Source organism: Mycteria americana, chromosome 16 (genome assembly GCF_035582795.1).
Source record: "Mycteria americana isolate JAX WOST 10 ecotype Jacksonville Zoo and Gardens chromosome 16, USCA_MyAme_1.0, whole genome shotgun sequence".
In the NCBI taxonomy this organism is placed as follows: domain Eukaryota; kingdom Metazoa; phylum Chordata; class Aves; order Ciconiiformes; family Ciconiidae; genus Mycteria; species Mycteria americana.
The window spans coordinates 247,982-266,630 of record NC_134380.1 but is presented as its reverse complement, the minus strand read 5'-3'; the positions used below and the strand labels follow the sequence as shown (position 1 = coordinate 266,630).

At 38.6% G+C, this 18,649-nt stretch overlaps 1 protein-coding gene across 1 annotated transcript; it reads right to left on the bottom strand.

Moving 5' to 3' along the window:
• Nucleotides 1–5,442: 5,442 nt before the first annotated feature.
• On the bottom strand, nt 5,443–15,390 carry DHRS7C (dehydrogenase/reductase 7C). Its single transcript, XM_075518627.1, has 7 exons — nt 15,260–15,390; nt 14,640–14,795; nt 10,494–10,606; nt 8,871–9,081; nt 8,220–8,312; nt 6,253–6,408; nt 5,443–5,739 (listed from the first exon to the last, which is right to left on the bottom strand). Exons 2-7 carry the CDS (start codon nt 14,791–14,793, stop codon nt 5,531–5,533), a joined length of 936 nt encoding a protein of 311 aa, XP_075374742.1. The 5' UTR covers nt 14,794–14,795; nt 15,260–15,390; the 3' UTR covers nt 5,443–5,530.
• Between the last annotated feature and the right edge of the window lie 3,259 nt (nt 15,391–18,649).

Here is an 18,649-nt window from a genome sequence, read left to right as displayed (position 1 = left end):
TTCTCTTTAGTACTGATTGCTTCTTTCTGTATACTTCAAATACTAAATGAACCTTTATTTTCAAGGTTCAAGTTTTGCCCCTCTACCCAAAGCAGAAATTCCTTTTCATCAGCCTATATTTTCCTACAATCAACTGTTGGCTCCTGTCCTATAACAGCATCTGACTGTGTACAATTTAAAATTAGCATCATAATTTCTTCACGCTTTTCATGTCCTGTGGAGATATAAGTTCTGTGCAGTCCACTAGCTTTGTAATTGATTAATTTATAGTCATTGTGCACCATCACTTCATTCATACCAACTTTAGACAGAACAATTGCCATAGTATTCTCCTTATTAATTTAGCATTTAACCTATTCCCAGCTTCTAAACACTCATGAACACCTTAAAAACAAACAAACAAATGTAAAGTGACATCTCTGAATAGTGACTGGGTTACGCTGTCCTGCCAGCTGACACCTTATTGCATAGAGTACTGTGGGGCTCACTAAAGGATGTCAGTCAGGTATTTATACCCAAAGTTATCTCCTGATACCTTCAGCAGGGTTGTTTAATTATATGTTTTACTCTGCCTAACTTGTCTGCAGTTTCACTAATTTTCAGCATTTGGTATTCATCCAAATTTTCCCATCCAGTAGGAAAACTGACAGAATCACATTCCCTGGCTGGGGGAATATCAAAATTATCTTGGCTGGAGGCCAACTGCAAGACTCATCTATACCTATAGACTCACACAGAATTATTCTATAATTTAAGTTAGAAGGTACCTCTGGAGGTTTCTGGTCCAGCCTCCCCTGTCAAAGCCAGACCAATTCGATGATGTTGCTCAGAGCCTTAAGCAGTTGAGTTTTGAATATATTCAAGAAGTGAGATTTCCTGACCTCACTGGCAACCTGTCCCAATGCTTGACTACTGTAATTGTGGAAAAAATAGTTCCTAATATCTAATCAGAATGTCATGTGTTCCAATTTGTGTCCATTACCTTTTTTTCTTCCACTGTGCACAACTGAGAAGAGTCTGGCTCCATCTTCTCTACACCATCCCACTAGGTAGCTGTAGACAGCAATAAGATTTCCCCTTTCATGTTTAGAAAAGTCTGTCTTTATTCATTACAGTATACTCAGTATTCTGAAATTGCCACCTTTAGTTCTGTAGATGAAAAAAGCAGTTGCTAGAGAGTTTGGTATCCACTCTAGTAGAAGTAGTTTCAATCCCTTGACCAGAACACAAGATCTTGATTCCTTCCACTTGTTTCACGTATTTCTGTCTGATAGAGATGTTTCTAACATCTTCACTGATAGAGGAATTATTCCTGATTCCATCTGACTTTCTGCTTTTCTTCCTTTATAATAACTGTGGTCTCTTTACAATAGATTTTTACCCACCTCATGTTGTTCCTGGGTGTCACTGATGAATTTCCACCTCATCCAGGAACATACTTTGTTGGTGCCTACAAGATCTTTAAAAGATCTCCTTTAGGCGCCTCCATTTTTTTCTTAGCCTGCAGTTTATAAACACAGACCGGTAGACTCTACCATATGCTCTTTCCTCAGGCTTATTTCTCACAGTGGTTTGCACTCATATAAAGTGCTGTATGCAGACAAGAGCTTCTAAATAATTGTGCAATAGGACCCCCATTGTGATCAATTCTTAAATCTCAGACTGTCTGTTTTTCTCACATGCTAACCATTCAAGAAGGTATGTGTCTTCTGCTGAATGTCTGGTAAACAAAGTCACCCGATGAGATGCAAGACTTCTTATCCCTATTTGCAACCCATGATTTCACATTCTGGCCCTTATTTTAACTTTTGACTCCCAGTTTGTAGACATCTATAATACTGGGGTAAGTCCTGGAACCACATTATTTGAAAGCAGGCAAAAAACCAACAACAACAACAACAAAAAACCACAAAAAAAAAGCTTATCCAATACTGTGGCATTTTTATTCCAGTTCATTTGACCCAATCAGTCTTGACGAATGTGGCAGCTCAGTAAACTTCAGATGGCTGTGGCACCGATACACAGATCTATAGTTATGCTGGGTCCCTAGAGTCCACTGAAAGTTAGTGAAAGAAATAGGCACTTCTAGGATGCAATTCATGTTACCCTAAGTTGTGTGTCAGATAAATCACAGGTTACAGACACCTGTTTCTTTCCACTGCTTAAGAAGGGGATCTGGGAGGTTAGCTATAGGAGGTAGGCTATATCTAGGACAGATGTCTAAAATTAGACAAGAGTCTCCTCACTTCTAAGACTTTCCAGTATTAGCATTCTTTTCAATTCTTCCTTACTTCAAAGGCCCTTGTGTCCAGCAATGTCAATTTTCTTGGCCAACGCCAATAAATAGCTGATTTCAGCACAAAAAATGTAAATTTAAAACAGTGCAACTGCAGCTGACATGAAAAGAAAATTATGTGCCCTTTAAGCATGTGCGAAGCTTAAAAAAAATTAAAGGAACTGTAGTTGAATATCTTTCTCCTATGACTTCTACAACTAAATCTGCAAGCCTACTTTTGTCCTCATTTATAAAAGTTAGTACTATTAAGGAATCTACATAGATTAAAATCTGAGTGAGGCTCACAGAAAATATCTCTTAATGAACTCATCTCATAATATTTCTTTTTACTATCATAATATTTTTTGTATGAAACATATATCCACAGTTATTCAGACAGTGAGGCAGAGATGGACAAATGAAATAGAAAACTTCAGGTTAAATAACAGATTTTCCTGGAGGAAAATATATTACTTCAGAAATACCAGTGGAGAGACCTTGTTCTCAATATGAGAAAAGAACACAGAATTATAGAAAAGTGTGACCCATTTAAAAGGTCACCTAATCCTTCTTTTCCTCTAGGCAGGATAAACTAAAGCTACATTGCTTTTTTACAGATGTTTCATTAATCTCTTCTTTAAAGCTTCCAAAGACAGGCATTCTAAAATTTCTGTGGCAGTTTATCCTTCATGCTTAACTATTCTTAGCAGAAAATTCTTTCCCTGTAAATCTCCTTTGCAGTAATTTTAGCACATTGTCCTACTACAGCAGAAATGGAGAACAGTTTAGTTCTATCCTCTTGGCAGTACATTTTAGGTATTTGAAAATTGTTTAGATGTAACTTTCTTCTACTTTCTAGATTAAAATACGTCTGTTCTTTAAAAATTTACTGATAGATCACAGGTTTTATTTTACCTTTGTCACTCTCACTGCTTTTCACTGGGGTTTCTTGAACTGTTCCATATTTTTAAAGCGATTTAAAGCGAAAATTTTCAAAACCAATGAATAATTTCTGCTGATATCTAGAAAGTGCCAAATGGAGCAGAAGGATTATTCAGCTTATTTTAACATGCAATCCACTTGTTTTTACAACAAAGCAAGATGATGTTGATTCATGTTTAGCTGTGATGTCCTATGATTCTCTGATCCTTTTCTGATTAAATTACCCAGTTATTCCATATCTTTTTTTTGTGGAGCTGTGAAGGGCTTGGGACAGATACAAATATAACTGAGACCACAGCAAAAGCCCATTTGTTTGAGGGAGTAGAGTTCTGGTGAGGAGCAAGAAAATTTTGGACAAAGTGGATATTTGACTTCACAGTTAGGGTATTATCATTCAAACAACAATAAAAGCCCAGTGCTACAACAGAAAATAGATGGACATCCAGCATGCACTCCAGGAACCGACTGCTTCTCACTAGTTGCAAACTACTTCCCTGAGCAAGGTAGATACATGCGTGTTTCCTGAAGCCTGAGCAACTGAATTAGAGATACAAGAAAAGGTTAACATCCCTGCAAGATGATAACCATGTATTTCCTTGCACTGAGAATTCCTTTCATGTTTAGTGATTCTTACTGATAGAAAGAGGAAGATAAGTGCAGCTGGTGCTGAAAGTTATAGGAGCAATGGGACTTGTTGTAGCAGCAAGTGCCGTTTGGTTGCATGCTTTCCCAGTAGGTATTTCCTTCGTAGGTATTCTGCAAACAAGGCATTTTGACAGTGTCTGCAAAAAAGCAGGTGGTCATGATCTCTGTGAGTACTGATGACACCAGAAAGGCCAGGGGAGGGCTTGGGAGACAGAATTTAAGCTCTTCGATGTAAAACTGAAGATCAGGACATGCTTGCATTAGCTTTATTTATATTCTGGTTCAGCTTACAGGATGAGACAAAAAGGGGGTAAAGTCCTCAGCATAAACTGGGAAAATGTGATAAGGCAGAGAAGCCTAGAATGACTAGGAGTGAGAGAACTTTGGGAATATATGGAATTTACACAATTGAGATGAGTAATGGCCACGCTTGTGTTGGACATGATGATTAATTACCACACATAACAGAGCGGACAATGGAACTCAATGCTCAGTAGCAGTCAGAAAAATATCTCAAAACCACAAATTTGCGTAAGACATGCAAAAGAAGAAAAGAAGTGAAAAAGCCAGGAAGCATCTGTATGCCTGTTGTGAACCCAGATTGTTTATTTATCTTGAATGCTGCATGCAGCTATGGCCTGTCCATCTTAAAAAAAAAAAAAAAGGTAAACCAAGAAAAGATATAAAGAAGAACAAGAAGAATAATCACTTCTCACAAAGAGAGAGTGAATAGATACCAGGGCTCTCCAACTTGGAAAACAGGTAACTGCCTAGAAAGTATAATGGGCATGGATGACTGGGAGTGAATGAATTGACTACCGTTATTTTTTGTCTCTCACAGTAAAAGAAGTAGGAGATATCAGAGAATATTATCTGACACCAGGTTTAAAGTAAACATAAGGAAGTATTTTTTAATATATTATTAGTTCCTTTCCTCAGGGATGGAATGTTTCAAACAGGAATTTGAATAATTTGTGTGAAAAATTGATAGTTTAACAAGATGCAGAGACAGATTCTGTTTCAAACTTGTGTAGCAGATTACCAGAACCTGGAAGATTATAATACAGGGAGTCTCTCCATATTATTGTCCCATTCTTATAATCCATCTTTTAAGCATGTACTCCAGGGTCGCGGATGAGAGGTTGAACTAGATAAGCCCTTATTTGGGCTCAGCATTTGCATATCCTGCAAGTACTTCCAAAAAGCACATCTGAGGAACACTCTGATCCAGCCTCTAACCCCATTTCCCACTGATTTTTAATCCTCTGTCTCCCACATCTCTGTACTTCCCCATCCCTTTGTTCCTGTAAGTTCTCATCAGTCCTAGCACTGCCAGACTATTCTGATAAGTTGCTGCAGGTCCCCAAATGTTGATCTACCTATTTAGCTTGGGAATCACTCTCTTGTAACAGTGATAGAGTTCCTAGCGGAGTTTTTCCCATACTATTGTAATGCAAACAATGACATCTTGTGATATTCACTAAATCCAGAAAAGTAGAAGTCCCACAGACAAATCTGTGTCAATGGTAGTGAATCACTAAGTGAGACATTGGCTGGTTCGTGTTTAATAAAGCCTCCTGCTTTATTCTACCGGTAGTGAGAAACAGAAATCATTGACATTTGAAACATAAACTTTTTTTCAGGTCAAAAGCAGGGAAAAGAACAAAATCATTTTTCCTCTTCTGTCTTCAGCTTTTCCCTAATCCCTGAGGCAACAATGGCAAAAAACAACTCAGGGAAGAAGGTGCGAATGTAAACTGCTGCTCTGGGGATAGGGTTGGCCATAAGTACCTCCTGCTTCTTACTGCTCACTGTGCGTAAGACTTCCTCTGCCACCTCCACTGGGTGCACACCATATGCCACCTTTCTGAAAAAGACTGTAAATCAGAGAGGAGTGAGAGCTACAGACAGGCAGATAAACAGACAGACACATCTGAGGGAATGGTGGTGAAAAGATACACAGCTAGTGCATCAGTCAAGTTCGTTAAATTCCTACACACTTTCAATCCCTTAGCCCTTCCCTTCCCTTCATCACTATGTCCCTAAGATCTTTTTACAATTTTGAAGTAAAATCCTCACAGTCCCTAAGAGAAGGAGCAACGTGAGTGCAGTGGAACTCTCCCTTGGGACTTTTCATGCTCCACTCTACCCCCATTCCCCATGCCCTGGTGTATTTATTTTCTCACATAATGTTGTCTCTTTCCATGTTCCTTCTCTTTTCACCAGGCTCATCTGATCTCTCCAATCTCTCTTTCCTTTTGCTCCGCTAACCTTTCATCCTTTCTGTCATTTCCGTTCTTTTCCCTATGCTCCTTTCTTCTCCCTGGGAAGAGCATCCATGCTGCTATAGGGGCCTCATCTACCATCTCTCTTGATGCATCAAACCTTACATTTCCAAATAGATGCCTCCCAGTTACCAGGTGCTGGTTGGCGATGATATGAACAGATGAAGGTTGGATTCACAGTGCTGACAGAAATATCAAATTCTTCCATTTCAGCTCTAAGACAATCAAAAAAGCCTACAGCAGCATGCTTAGAAGCAGCATCTAAAAGAAAGAAAAAAACCCCACATATGCATATTTGGACATATGAATGCATGGATATAGATGTATGATAGAGCCTCATAAAACATGAATGTTTGGAAAATTGAGCATGGAATGATTAGCCAAAAGGCAAAAGAACAGTGAATTATTTCACTCAGTGAAATTATCATATGACATATTTAGAACAAAAAAATATTATTTGTACAGGACAATTATGCATGAGGTATGCGGTCAGTCTCCCTATACATGTCAAAAAGCATGTGTCTGGATTTCCCAATCAGAAATATTAAGTCCTGGTTAAGGCATACTACTTCTATTACCTCTACAGTTTAGAAATGTCTTTGGTGGATGGATGGCTGTCCCTGAGATGAGTCTCCACACCATCTGTTGCTGCAGTTTGTGACACACCAATAAAATGCAGTGAAATACATGTCCACTTCTGGAATGCAGGAGTAGTACTGTTTTGTAAACTAATGAGGCCTTTGCCCTGCAGCAGCAATCCAAGATGCTTTTAATATTAAAGTTAATTTTAAAGTAACGGACTGTTAAGAATTTTTTTAACTGCTCTTAGTGCCTTTTTATTGAGAATGATATTAAAGGATGATATTATGTGAACCTTGACCAAAACCCAGAACTATGTGTTAAGTGCAGCAGAGCTGCAAAGCACTTGTCCATCTTGTATTTTACTCAGTTTGCAGTGAAAATCAACCTGTGCATAATATAATCTAAAAAATGGCAGGTGGACTCTGGGAATGGAAAGAAGTTTCTCCATTCACTTGTTTTGAAATTCCTTCTACTGGCAGCTTCATTTCATGCAACATAGATATTGGTAGAGGCATTGTAAAAACTACCTCTTCTGCTACTCATGATTTTATACACATACAATGTATCTTGACACAATTGGCTGTTCCGTAGATGGAAACCATTCCAGATGTCCCATCAATGTGTTATTTCTTTTCTGAGCCTTTTTTGTAGTTCTTATACTTCTTTTCAGATGGGGGACCAGAATCGCCACAATGTTCAAGATGTGGGCACTGCATAGATTTATACAAAGGCATAAAGACAGGATTTAATTTTTTTCTCTACTGCTTTCCTTACAGTTTCTGTCACTGTATTTTGCTTTCATGGAACTATAAGTCACAATCCTGAGGTCTTGCAGACCTTTTAATTCAGAGCCCATCATCCACTCTGACCCCCTGTCACAGTTAAAAATGTCTATTTACATCTATCCTATATTTTCTGTCCACTGACTTTGCATTTTATCAATGCAAGGACTTTTCATCGCAATTCAGGACAGCTTAGTTTCATTAGGAGCTTTGAATGAAAGACCTTCTTCAAAATTTTCTGGAAAGTCAAACATAAACAATTACTACATCTCCTTTTAAACTCCTGCACATAAGGTGCATGAGTCTCCCTTTACAAAGAAGTAGCTAGTGTCTACAAAGAAGTAGCTAGTGTTATATTTATACACTAATTCATTCTTCATTATGGTTTCTACTAACATGCCCAGTACAGATGTTAGACCTACAAGTTTGCTGTTTCCTGAATGTCTCCTAAGATGGTAAAAGAAACCCTTGCTGTCACATTTGATATCCTCTTGTCCTCAAATACCTTAGGCAGTAGTTGTACTTCAAAGACAGTATTTTAACTATTTCTTCTTGAGTTCCACTTCTTTGAAAATTTTTCAGCCAAATACCGTATTAATAGTTTACTAAATTAGGATCCAGATTAGCACTTTTAATAGCCTATTATCAGTGCCATGGAATACTCACAATTTATGCATCAGAATGTACATTTTTGCTATGTTAACTTACAAGCTGCACGAAATGGCATTCCTATTTTTCCTTGGATACTGTTAATTAGAACAATTTGGCCAGTTCTTCTTGAGATCATGTTGGGAAGAATGGCTGAAAAAAATGAAATTAAAGAAAGAACGGCTTAAGTAAAAGAGCTCAAAGCATTTAGTGAAAAGAAGTGACAGCTGAAATGTAGATAGCACAACTTTGATGAAGGCTGTCTAAATACTGCAATCAAAAGTATCAGAAAATCCAGTAGCTGGAAACTGAGTGTCTTCTAGACTTCACTTGGATTCTACATGCAGATTCGGGTGCAGTATTACGACATTTAATTGTCAGCCTGTCTGTATCCTTGCAATTGTTTGTGTAACAAAGGCAGCAAGCATGTAAATAAAAGAGTCATCATATGCAAAATACAACAAGCAGGCATTTTAAAAAATGTCTGTCTTTCAAACACCTGCTTATATTTGTCTTGACCAATCTATTTCCAAGCCCAGGCACTCTGATTTTGATTTTCTTCACCTCAATTTCAGTCCATTGCTTGTCACAGAATTGGTTTTGATTATAGTGAAGAAGGCAAAGATAAGTGCAAACAAAACAGTGTAATGCCAATGACTTTGATCTTGAGTTTTAAGTGGCTACAGCAAAACAGGAAAAAAATTAAAATACCTTTTGTTAATGTTATAGGTCCAAAATAGTTGGCATCCATTATCTTTTTATCAAGTTCCAATGAAATGCTCTGCACTGCTCCTTTCACCTTCATACTTGCATTGTTGATCAGTATATCCACACAGCCATAGCAATTCAGGATTTCCTTAGCTACATCTTGAATGCAGTTTATGTCTGAGATATCCAGAAGTATGAGCTTTGGTGCATATGTCTAGTAAAGAAAATACTTATTTCAAGGATACCTGTTACATAAAAATGTATTTCTATTTACTCGTCTTGTAAATTAATTTACCTTGATATTTGAAGAAAGTGCTTTTATCATTCTCACAAAAACTTTGATTTGTTCTTTTAACCCACTCTAGAAAGAAGGTAGTTCAGCAATGGGTATTCATAGCCTCTGAAATTCAGATGAAGCAGAAAACCATGGGAAGGGTAAGCTTGACTAGCTCTACCCTGTTGAGTTTTGTCTCTCTTGTAATCAGTGGAGACAGATAATAGACAAAGGGGGTGACTCCTACCACTCCAAGTTATGGTCCTTCTGTAAGCAGCCCTCTGGAGAACTTTGCTGATCACGGAGTCTAGGATATAGTGCTTTGATGGGTAATTTACATATACATGGGGGGCAGTTTAAAGGTAGGAATGGTTTGTTTAGCTATAGGTTATCCAAATAGAGTTTACATTTGTACGATTTCTGCAAAGATGTAGATTTTATTAGCTATGGGACAGAGGAATGAACTCTGAGTATCTTCCCTTACTATATTACTACAACAATGTAATGCAGATCCCTTAGCTATACTTAACATTTTTTTCCTAGTTGAATCTGCGCAAACTAACATGAACACACTACTTTTATGGTTATTTATGCAGATGAATGAAGCTCACTGCAAACACAAATACTTGTTGGTCTGGTGCGCAATGGCTGTAGACTTTGTGCAATGCCTTCAGGAACACCTGTGCCCTGAAATGAGTCAGCTATCTGTTGGTCACAGAAGGAAAGCTTTCCAGTGAGCATCAAAGAAACACCTTCCAAACAACTGGCAGCAGGGGCAGCCTTGCATGTCCACTTGCTTGGTGACCCAGTCAGTGGTAATGAGGAAAGGGCACTCTTATTCATACGCTCCCATGCCCTTCTAGCCAGGACTTCTGTCAAAGTAGTGGAGAAACTCAAAATTAATTCAGTCTTTAGACCCATCTCCCACTCCTTGAGCACACTAATTATGTGAAAAATGGATGACAGTTCCTGTGATTAAATGAAGCACTTTGGATCCCTTTCTTCCAAATTAACAGGCAAATTCCCTCTGCCAGCATTTCTAGTTGGGTGGTTTGTTCAAAATGCAGGACCACTCAGTTGCTTTACAGTAATTGCCTTGAATTAGCTCAAGAGAGCAGCATTTCTGACTTATGCTTTTGGCATCATGCTCTGAAGACCTTCAGAGGGGTTTTTCCTCTCTCTCTCTCTCTCTCTGGACTGTTGCGTGTGTTACCTGGGTGACCAAAATCACCATTAACAGTGAATCATGTTTCATGTACCTTGTTTTACTGGATTTAAAAGCGCTTTGTGTACCTGAACAAGGTGTTTACCTCAAGTTGTGGATTTTAAAAGCTGCATGAGGAAATACTTACCATACTGGGGTCTGCCACACTAATTAAAGCATCATACAAGGCTTCTAACTTTTCCCATGTTCTGCCACACAACACAAGCCTTGCTCCTCCTGTGTGAAACACCCGAGAACATTCTAGGAGAGAAATATGTTCAAAAGAAATAATAACAATAATAACAAATTGATTTTGTTTATTTTGCTTGAGATGGGATGCTGGTTTTTCTAATGATGTTGAATCTATGCTTTAAAATTCATTAATTTTGAAAGAAATTATGAGATAGATATGAGATCTCATATTTGAAAGATATGAGAAAAAAGAAAGCACTAAATGGCAACAATATATATGTGAGTAATAAATTAAAATTTAGTGTAATGGCATAATGCACAATTAATGGTACAGCACAATGGTACTGTTCAGTCATGGGATTTAATAAAAATTTAATTAAGAAAAGAACAATATGCCAGTTAATGGATGATAGGTTTGAGTTAGAAAAACTGTTCTGATTGTCTTTCTTCCTTAACTCTCTCCACCTACAGACACACTTGCTATAAAGAAAAATAGATATAAAAATACACTCTTAAGGTTATTACAATACAAGCTGCATCTTTTGCAAACCTTCATGTCTACTGCAGTATAAAGAAGAAACCAACCAACTCCAGTAAATAGTAAAACTAGCTCTGTATGCTACCTTCATGAAGCTTTTGGCAACATGAAACTCTTCTACAGCTTTGAGAAAGAGCAATACAGAGAAACTTACAACCCACTGGCCCACAGATGGAGCACCAATGAGAGAGGCCTTTCTTCTACAGACCCTCCCTCCATACATAATCCATCCCAAGACCTTTATCTCCTGAGTATTAGACCTTCCCAGTAGTCAGCAGAGCCATCAGGGACCAGCTTGAGCTACCTCTTGTTCAGCTGCATTCCCTGAAGCCTTCACTGAGAAGTTTCTGGGTATGCTGGGCTGGCACTGCTTTTTCTCCATATATTCAGGGATATTCTGAGCTAGGGGTTCACCCTAGTTTAGGCTAGGTCTCTGGGGAGGATTCTTCTGCCTTTCTTATGCAAGTGAACTATGATTGTGCTTTTCTGAAAGTGGGGACTCACATAACAAGAGGAACTGGCAGTCAGCGTTACCCATCATCACACCTCAGCACTGGCTACAAGACTGCAGCCAACTCATTAGTTTGGGTCTTCATGGGAGTATGTGATCAACTCAGTCCAGATTATGAAATACCAGGCTGGAGCATCTTGACAGCATGTGTCTGGTTTATTTTCTTCTCCAGGTGGTGTTGGGGGAGAATTTATTCCTCATTGTCCTGTCAGTTTGACCAAGGAAAGGTGTGGTAGCATGGAGCATAGCTATCTCATGGGCATCTTTTAGGAATTCCTTGTCAGTTGTATCCCTCTGTTTGTTATAGGCTGCTACAAAATGCATGTTCTAGTTCAGCTGAACTGAAACTATGGCTCTCAGTCCAGGAATCTGTCCAGGTTGTCCTCCTGACCAGGAAAAGTACACAATTGCCTGCCTTTTCTTTCTTGGAATAGATAATGTCTTGCAGATAGGCCTGAGGATAAAACTGATGATGTGCCCACTGTGCCCCAAACCAGAGATCTGGTTTGGGTGCAGCTAGACAATTAGTTGACAGTGGGTTATGTGTGCTGGTAGGACTGGAAATCAAGAGTTATCTTTCCTCTCATGGTTTTGTTCCTGATTAGGTCTTCCAAAAAGCTCTCAGCCTTGGAGCCCTCATATTTGGTCCCGAAATCAAGTCTGCATGACAGTTACATATTCAGCATGGGAAGAGCAGCAATATGGTCTTAAAACTACTCTTATGTCTTTCCAGCCTGTTTGATTTGTCATAGCTCCTATGGCCTTTGCTGAATGGGCAACAGTACAACCCTAGTGCTATAGCTGTCTGTCCGCCAAAAAGCATTTTCTTCAGATTTCAATACCCACAGGCAAATCCAGTTATGCTAATATGCCCGTCTTAGATTTCTTAAATGCCCATGTTAATATCTGTGTGGAAGCACTTCTGGATCCACTCTTCTATTTTTGTAAACCTGTGCAGCTGGAGACTTTTATTTATGTAATCTTTTTCATTATTTACAACAGTAATTTTATGAATGTCTTTCATTTTCTTTTTTCTAGCATAGAAAGATTTTTGATTTAAAGCCCAAAAGATTATTTGCCAGTACTAGGACAACTACACCAGTATTTTTCCTATAAACATAACAGTTGGGGTAACCTTGTGAATAAATGTGACTACCATGTGAACAGCAATAAAAGGGAAAAAGGGAAACCAATTATTTTCTCCTCTAGAACTATCCTGGACTTTTCTGAGTTATAGCACTGAGAAGAAACAGGAATCAGGTTTAAATAACAGCCATAAACCATTACAAACATCTTCAATCATAATTGTTTTTGTTTCTCTTTTTTAACTTTGATGAATGTTGTCTTTAGTCCAGAAATTCTGCCATGTGGGAAAAGGAATTTGGCAGTTGCCTAAGAGTTCAAATATGCAGCAGCTGGCCAGACAACTGGTAATTTAAAGCTCTGGACAAATGGCCATCGCATATGCATGAGTGGACTACACAGCAAATTCTGCATGATTTGGAATAATTCAAGCCTGCAAATAACTTCTCGGTATCACCCTATGGGATACTAGCAGTAGATATGTTTAGGATAATAAAATAAAATTGCTTTGAGTTTCCTCCTTTTTCATCTATGTGTAAAAGGGGGTGGGGGGTGGGGAGTGGGGAGGCGATTGCCTTTGTAGCCTCAAGAGACAGGCAGCAGCTAGTTACAAAAAGAGAAAAAAAAAAAATATGAAAGGTTAATAAGGAAATTGAACTTGGGAAAATCTTCCGCAGGGGTCATGCAGTGCTGGAGCAAGATACCTGGAGAAATGTTCAATAAATGTTCTTTATCCTTGGAGGTTTCCAAGATTTGGCTTGAAACCACACCCAACCAGATCTAGCACTGGTAATGTTCCTGCTCCAAGCAGGACTTTTGTCTAGAAACCTCCAGGCATCCTATGATTCTATGAGACGCCCAGTCTCAGCTGGAGAACTCTAAATCATGCGTCTCCAAACAAAAATACTGAAATATAACCAATCAGAGAAAAAGCATGCTAATATTATCTTCAACTGAAACTGGTGTGTAAGGGAAAGGGAAAGACCAGGTGGGATGTGGAGGTCAGAATTATTTCATACCTTGTCCTAACAGGCTCTGATAAAGAGCACTCCTTGCCAGCGTAGTGTGTATTTCTATTGCAGGTCTCTGCTCTGTTCTGCTAAGGAATAATTCCGCAAGGGCATTCCCTTTCTCCATCTGTTTTCTGCTTGGGAGTGCAATGTTTCCAACATACAGGAAGTCTTCACTGAAAACACCAAAATGTAGCCCCAAGCTATGTTTGCCTTATTAGGCACTTGCATCTACTGCCCCTCAAGTGATGCCTAGAGCAAGGCTGTACATAAGCAATATATGACCCTGTACCTTTAATCTGGCAGCACTGGGTAGGCAGGAAATATGAGCCAAGAAGAATACGCTAAGTGGCTGGCCACCCAAGCAATCAGCTTATATAAATAGATAAATTATCACATACCCTTTCCTTCTGTCCACTGAACCCACCATTACACATAGCCAGGCAGCCTAATTGGAGGTACTGGAGGATGTCAAGGGAAGAGGAGTAACATGGGTGATAGAGGAGGCAGAGATATGAACAGGGACAGAGGGGTGAGCACTGTTGTTCACAGGGAGCAGTAAACGCTGAAGGCTTTAAGGGCTGAAAAGGAACATGTAAAGAATAAGGTGACACCTGTTTATACTGATTTGCTGCTACCCTGCAGTGACAGCCTATGTAATAAGATCTCATAGGAGCAGCATGCTAAAAATAGCACTCTTAATGTGCTTACAAAACCTCTCATTCTATTGAATTAAATAAATACAAAGCTCTGCAGTTCCTAAAAGTTTACCAGCAGTTCCTGTGGCTGAAACTAAAAATGTACATTTAAAAAACATAGGATTTGTCGAAAAATATATTTCTTAACTTCTGCTTCATCCAGGCAGTTATAAATATATACAAGGTAATGCATGCACATTTTATCACCTAGAGGGTGGTTCTCTGGCTGTTTCTGACACTGAGAAGAAATGAGACAACTCACCCTTTCCCAGCCCAGAGATGGCATCCGTGATCACCACCACCTTGTTTTGCACAGCTGACTTGGACAATAGCCACCTGATTGACTGGTAAATATAAATAACTCCACTGATCCCGAAAAGAAGCAATGGTAGAGCAAGTACAGCAAGAATACCCATCTCTGTGGGAAACAAAAGACCAGATGAGAGTAACCGTAATAATAATATGCATTCATTATTTTTCAAATTATTCTTATCTAAAAAAGCATTGTTTTCATATATAGAAAATCCAGTAATCAGCATGCTAAAGGCTTGAAGCCGTGGGAAGTTTGTTTTCAAATCAATGGCTTAATATTATTTAATAAACAGGGTAATATTGTTTGTTTGTCTGTTTTCCTCATCATTGCATGGTCTAACCAAATCTGGATTCCTTCTATTCAAAATGACTCTATGTTGGCAAAAACATAATGGAATTTTAGTACAAATATTGCCTTGAGGCAAAACATAAGCTAAAATATAACACTGAACTTTTAATTATGTTGCTATTATAGGAAAACAGATAAAAAGCTTTTAAGCCTAATTTCAGATAAAACACATAATAGAAGTGTTTTCTTTTCTAAAAGATAGAGAAAATAGAATCACTTACTATGGCTAAGAAGACTCCAGGTACAGATAAAGCATTCTTTTGTAGTTTTTGTAAATTTTTGTATTACAGGTTTAATAAAAGTCCTTTAGCAATTTCATAGAGCATTGCATTTGTTGAGGCTGCTTGCCCTGAATGAGATGGCTATGTATAGCCATGTGACAGAGATATTTTAAAAGTAAATATAGCATCTACAGTGTGCTTCGCATGCCTGACCTATCTAGTCCAACAGGCTGGACAGTCATGTAAAGGCTCTTAGTACAGTATCAATTCAACTGTACAAAGAAATATCTATCTTTCTGTCTTGCCTTCGGTTGCAGTTGTCCATAGGACTGTCTCAATTTCTTGTCATTGGCCTTCAATTAACTTTACACATAAAAACATTTGTATAAACTCCATGATAACAACCAGTCTTCAAAAACAAGCAAAAGGTCCCATGAAGAAGTTTCCACATGAAATAATCACTGTTCAGCAATAGGAATGGTGTATGTACGTGTCAGGAAAAGGTCTTTGAGCAAGCTGGCTTGGGAGCCAGTGAATCACACAGAGCTGCTGTGGGCAGCTGAGTGCTGGGACATGGACCAGGCTGGAGTACTGCGCTTCCAGGTGACGCAGGCTGCTTTCGACTCTTGGTATCTGCAAGGCAGATGTGCCTCTTTCCCAGCAATTTCAGGACCATATCAACTTTAGGTAGGTGATCTAACTTTTACATTTCCTTCAGAGAGACATTATCTGTTAACCTGACAATCACAGTTATGGGTTGCCCTTTGGGGTTCTAGGGAAAAGAATGGTTTACCATAAATCATTCCTGTTTTGCTGTTTCAAAAAATTGTATCACAGTCTTAAAATTGTAAGTTTTGACAATCAGATTCAGTACTCCTGTTCATGCTGTGTAACTGGTCATCTAAATTCTATGTTCTAATTTTCATCTCCGGTGAGAGAATGACAAGTCTACAAATGATAGTCATTAACACTGGAGTGCTGTAACAAGGAACAAAGACTTCATGGTTAGATCTGCAGGTACCAGGACAGTGTTAGCTTTCAATGAGTGGAAGAGGATAGAAGGTTATTCAAGAGGGTGTAGGAGGGGACTTTTAGACATAGTTTGTAAACCTAACTTGCTCTAGAAGCTAATGACATTGGGAATCGAGATGCATATTCCTGCCTGTGAAAGTTGAAGTTGCTGGCCAAAGAACCCATGATTTAAGATTTCAAAACCACAGAATTGTATAATGTGCCAATGGTTGAAATATTGTGTGCACTTCTAGCTAAAAAGACTCCATAGTGAATGACAGATAAATACCTGTTTTCCATTGCAAAATGGTCATGGTGTCCTGTTTTACAGTTGGACTTGATAATACAGTTGGACTCGATGATCTTAAAGGTCTTTTCCAACCTGTGCGATTCTGTGATTCTGTGATTCCATGAAATTTACATCAGTTTCCGCAGGAGAATGTAAAAACATTAAGTCAAGTAAGCTGAGAAGTCATGCCAAGCCACCTGCAGAAGCAGAGAGGAAATCTGATTTTCCATCACCCCTAAAGCCCCGTCTATCTTCACTTCTTCAAAGCATCAGCTTTAAATAAACAGATATGCATTTCCCTATCAGTAAGTAAGCTGGTTTGTTCCTTTTATGGAACAGGATGTGTTGGTTTTTTTAATTTATTCAGGGTTCTGGAAACATTTTTCCATGAAGGTGAAACATCAAAAAAAAAAAAAAAAAAGAGCACACTAAAGAGAGAGAATTTATAGGAGTTCCAAATTATTTGTTTGCTTTGTTCCCAAATGAACTGGAGCAATGGTACAAGTAATACAAGAGCAAGAATAGGAAAAAGTCAATTGAAAGAACTAGACGACCAACAATGTGTAAGGTTGTAATGATAAAATGCTAACATGTCTATTAATAATAATGAACAATTGTAAAGGAAGACTGCCTGAGTCATCTGGAAAAATACAGACATACAGTGACTGCAATAACCAAAACACCCAAATCTTTCCAAACACACAAATCTCTCAGTCGGGTGAAGTACCAGAGAAATGTATTCTGCACTGCCACCTACAGAGCACCGTTGGAAACACCAGAGAAACGAGAATAACTCGAAATTGTTTCAGACGAGCAATCCCATAAAAAGGGTAAGTCATCTACAGGGAAAGTTGAACTAAAGTGAGGCCCTCACTCTCCCTCAGCTAGCTCTGAAAGTCTCTACATTCCCAACCCCTTTATCCAGAGCTGAGCTCCAGGAACTGTCCCAGATGACACCAGAGCTGAACAGTGTGTGTCCAAACCTGAAACTTGATGGAGATCTGGGGCTTAACTCCCTGAAGTGCTCGACCCAGGAGGCTATCTGAGAGCACAAACATGTACTTATATACATTTACGCTACTTACATTTCACATTCAGAAGTGCTGGACATAGCATTGCATGGGTGGGTGGGTGTTCTTCGATGTTTTGTTTGTGGTTTTGTTTGTTTCTTGGAGGAAACAAGAGTTTAACACACTATAGAGAAAGCAATGATTAGGGGCACTAGTGGTTAAAGCAATTCATCCAGGAAAAAGAAAACAAGATTTCAAATCCATGTCTACCCCAAAAAGATGATTCTAGCTTTATAGCTATCATTTCTAGGGGTTGTGAACTCCCTAAGCATGGGCATATTCTCATCCACAGCATAGATCTTTATTTTAACCAGGGGGTGCCTAACACCTAAGAATACAATTCTCCCTTTGAGAAGAAATGGAAAGGAATATGGATTTTCATATACTTTGAGAGGATATGTGTCTCTAGCACTCAAAGCCAGAGATCTTTTTAATACTAGCAGTAGCCAGGTGAAGTGCTTTAGTTCTGTGCTTCTTATACTCCTGCTAAAGGAACACGTAGACTGTAGCGAGTCCTGTGTTCCACATTTGTCTCAGCCACGTGACATTATAGGGCATTTACTGTGACTGCATTATTTTTACAGCTAGATGAATTTTACCTCTTATTTTTTTCTTCAGCCATTGTTTCTGTTTCCTTCCATCCTTATTTTATTGATTTTCCTTGTATTTTCTTTTGATAGCTTTGAAATCACTGAGCATTCTGACAGTACAGTTTCTACTTAAAGATACTTTTGGCATTTGCTAGAATTCCTATGTTTATACCTATGTCATAAGCATCTGTGAATGGTCCCCACTATTCATAGACCTGTTGTTGACTTGCATGATTAGCCCATCATATATTCGTAATATTAATATGAATATTTTCAAGCCTTGGAAAGCACAGAAATTCGTGCTTGAAAAAGCAGTCAGCACCATGTTTGGCCCTGGGAGAAGCAGAAACATACAGTGTTTCCATTCTCAATGTAAAAAAAATTGATCTTAACAATTTTGGACTAAAAAGCTGCTCTTTGGAAAGTCCTG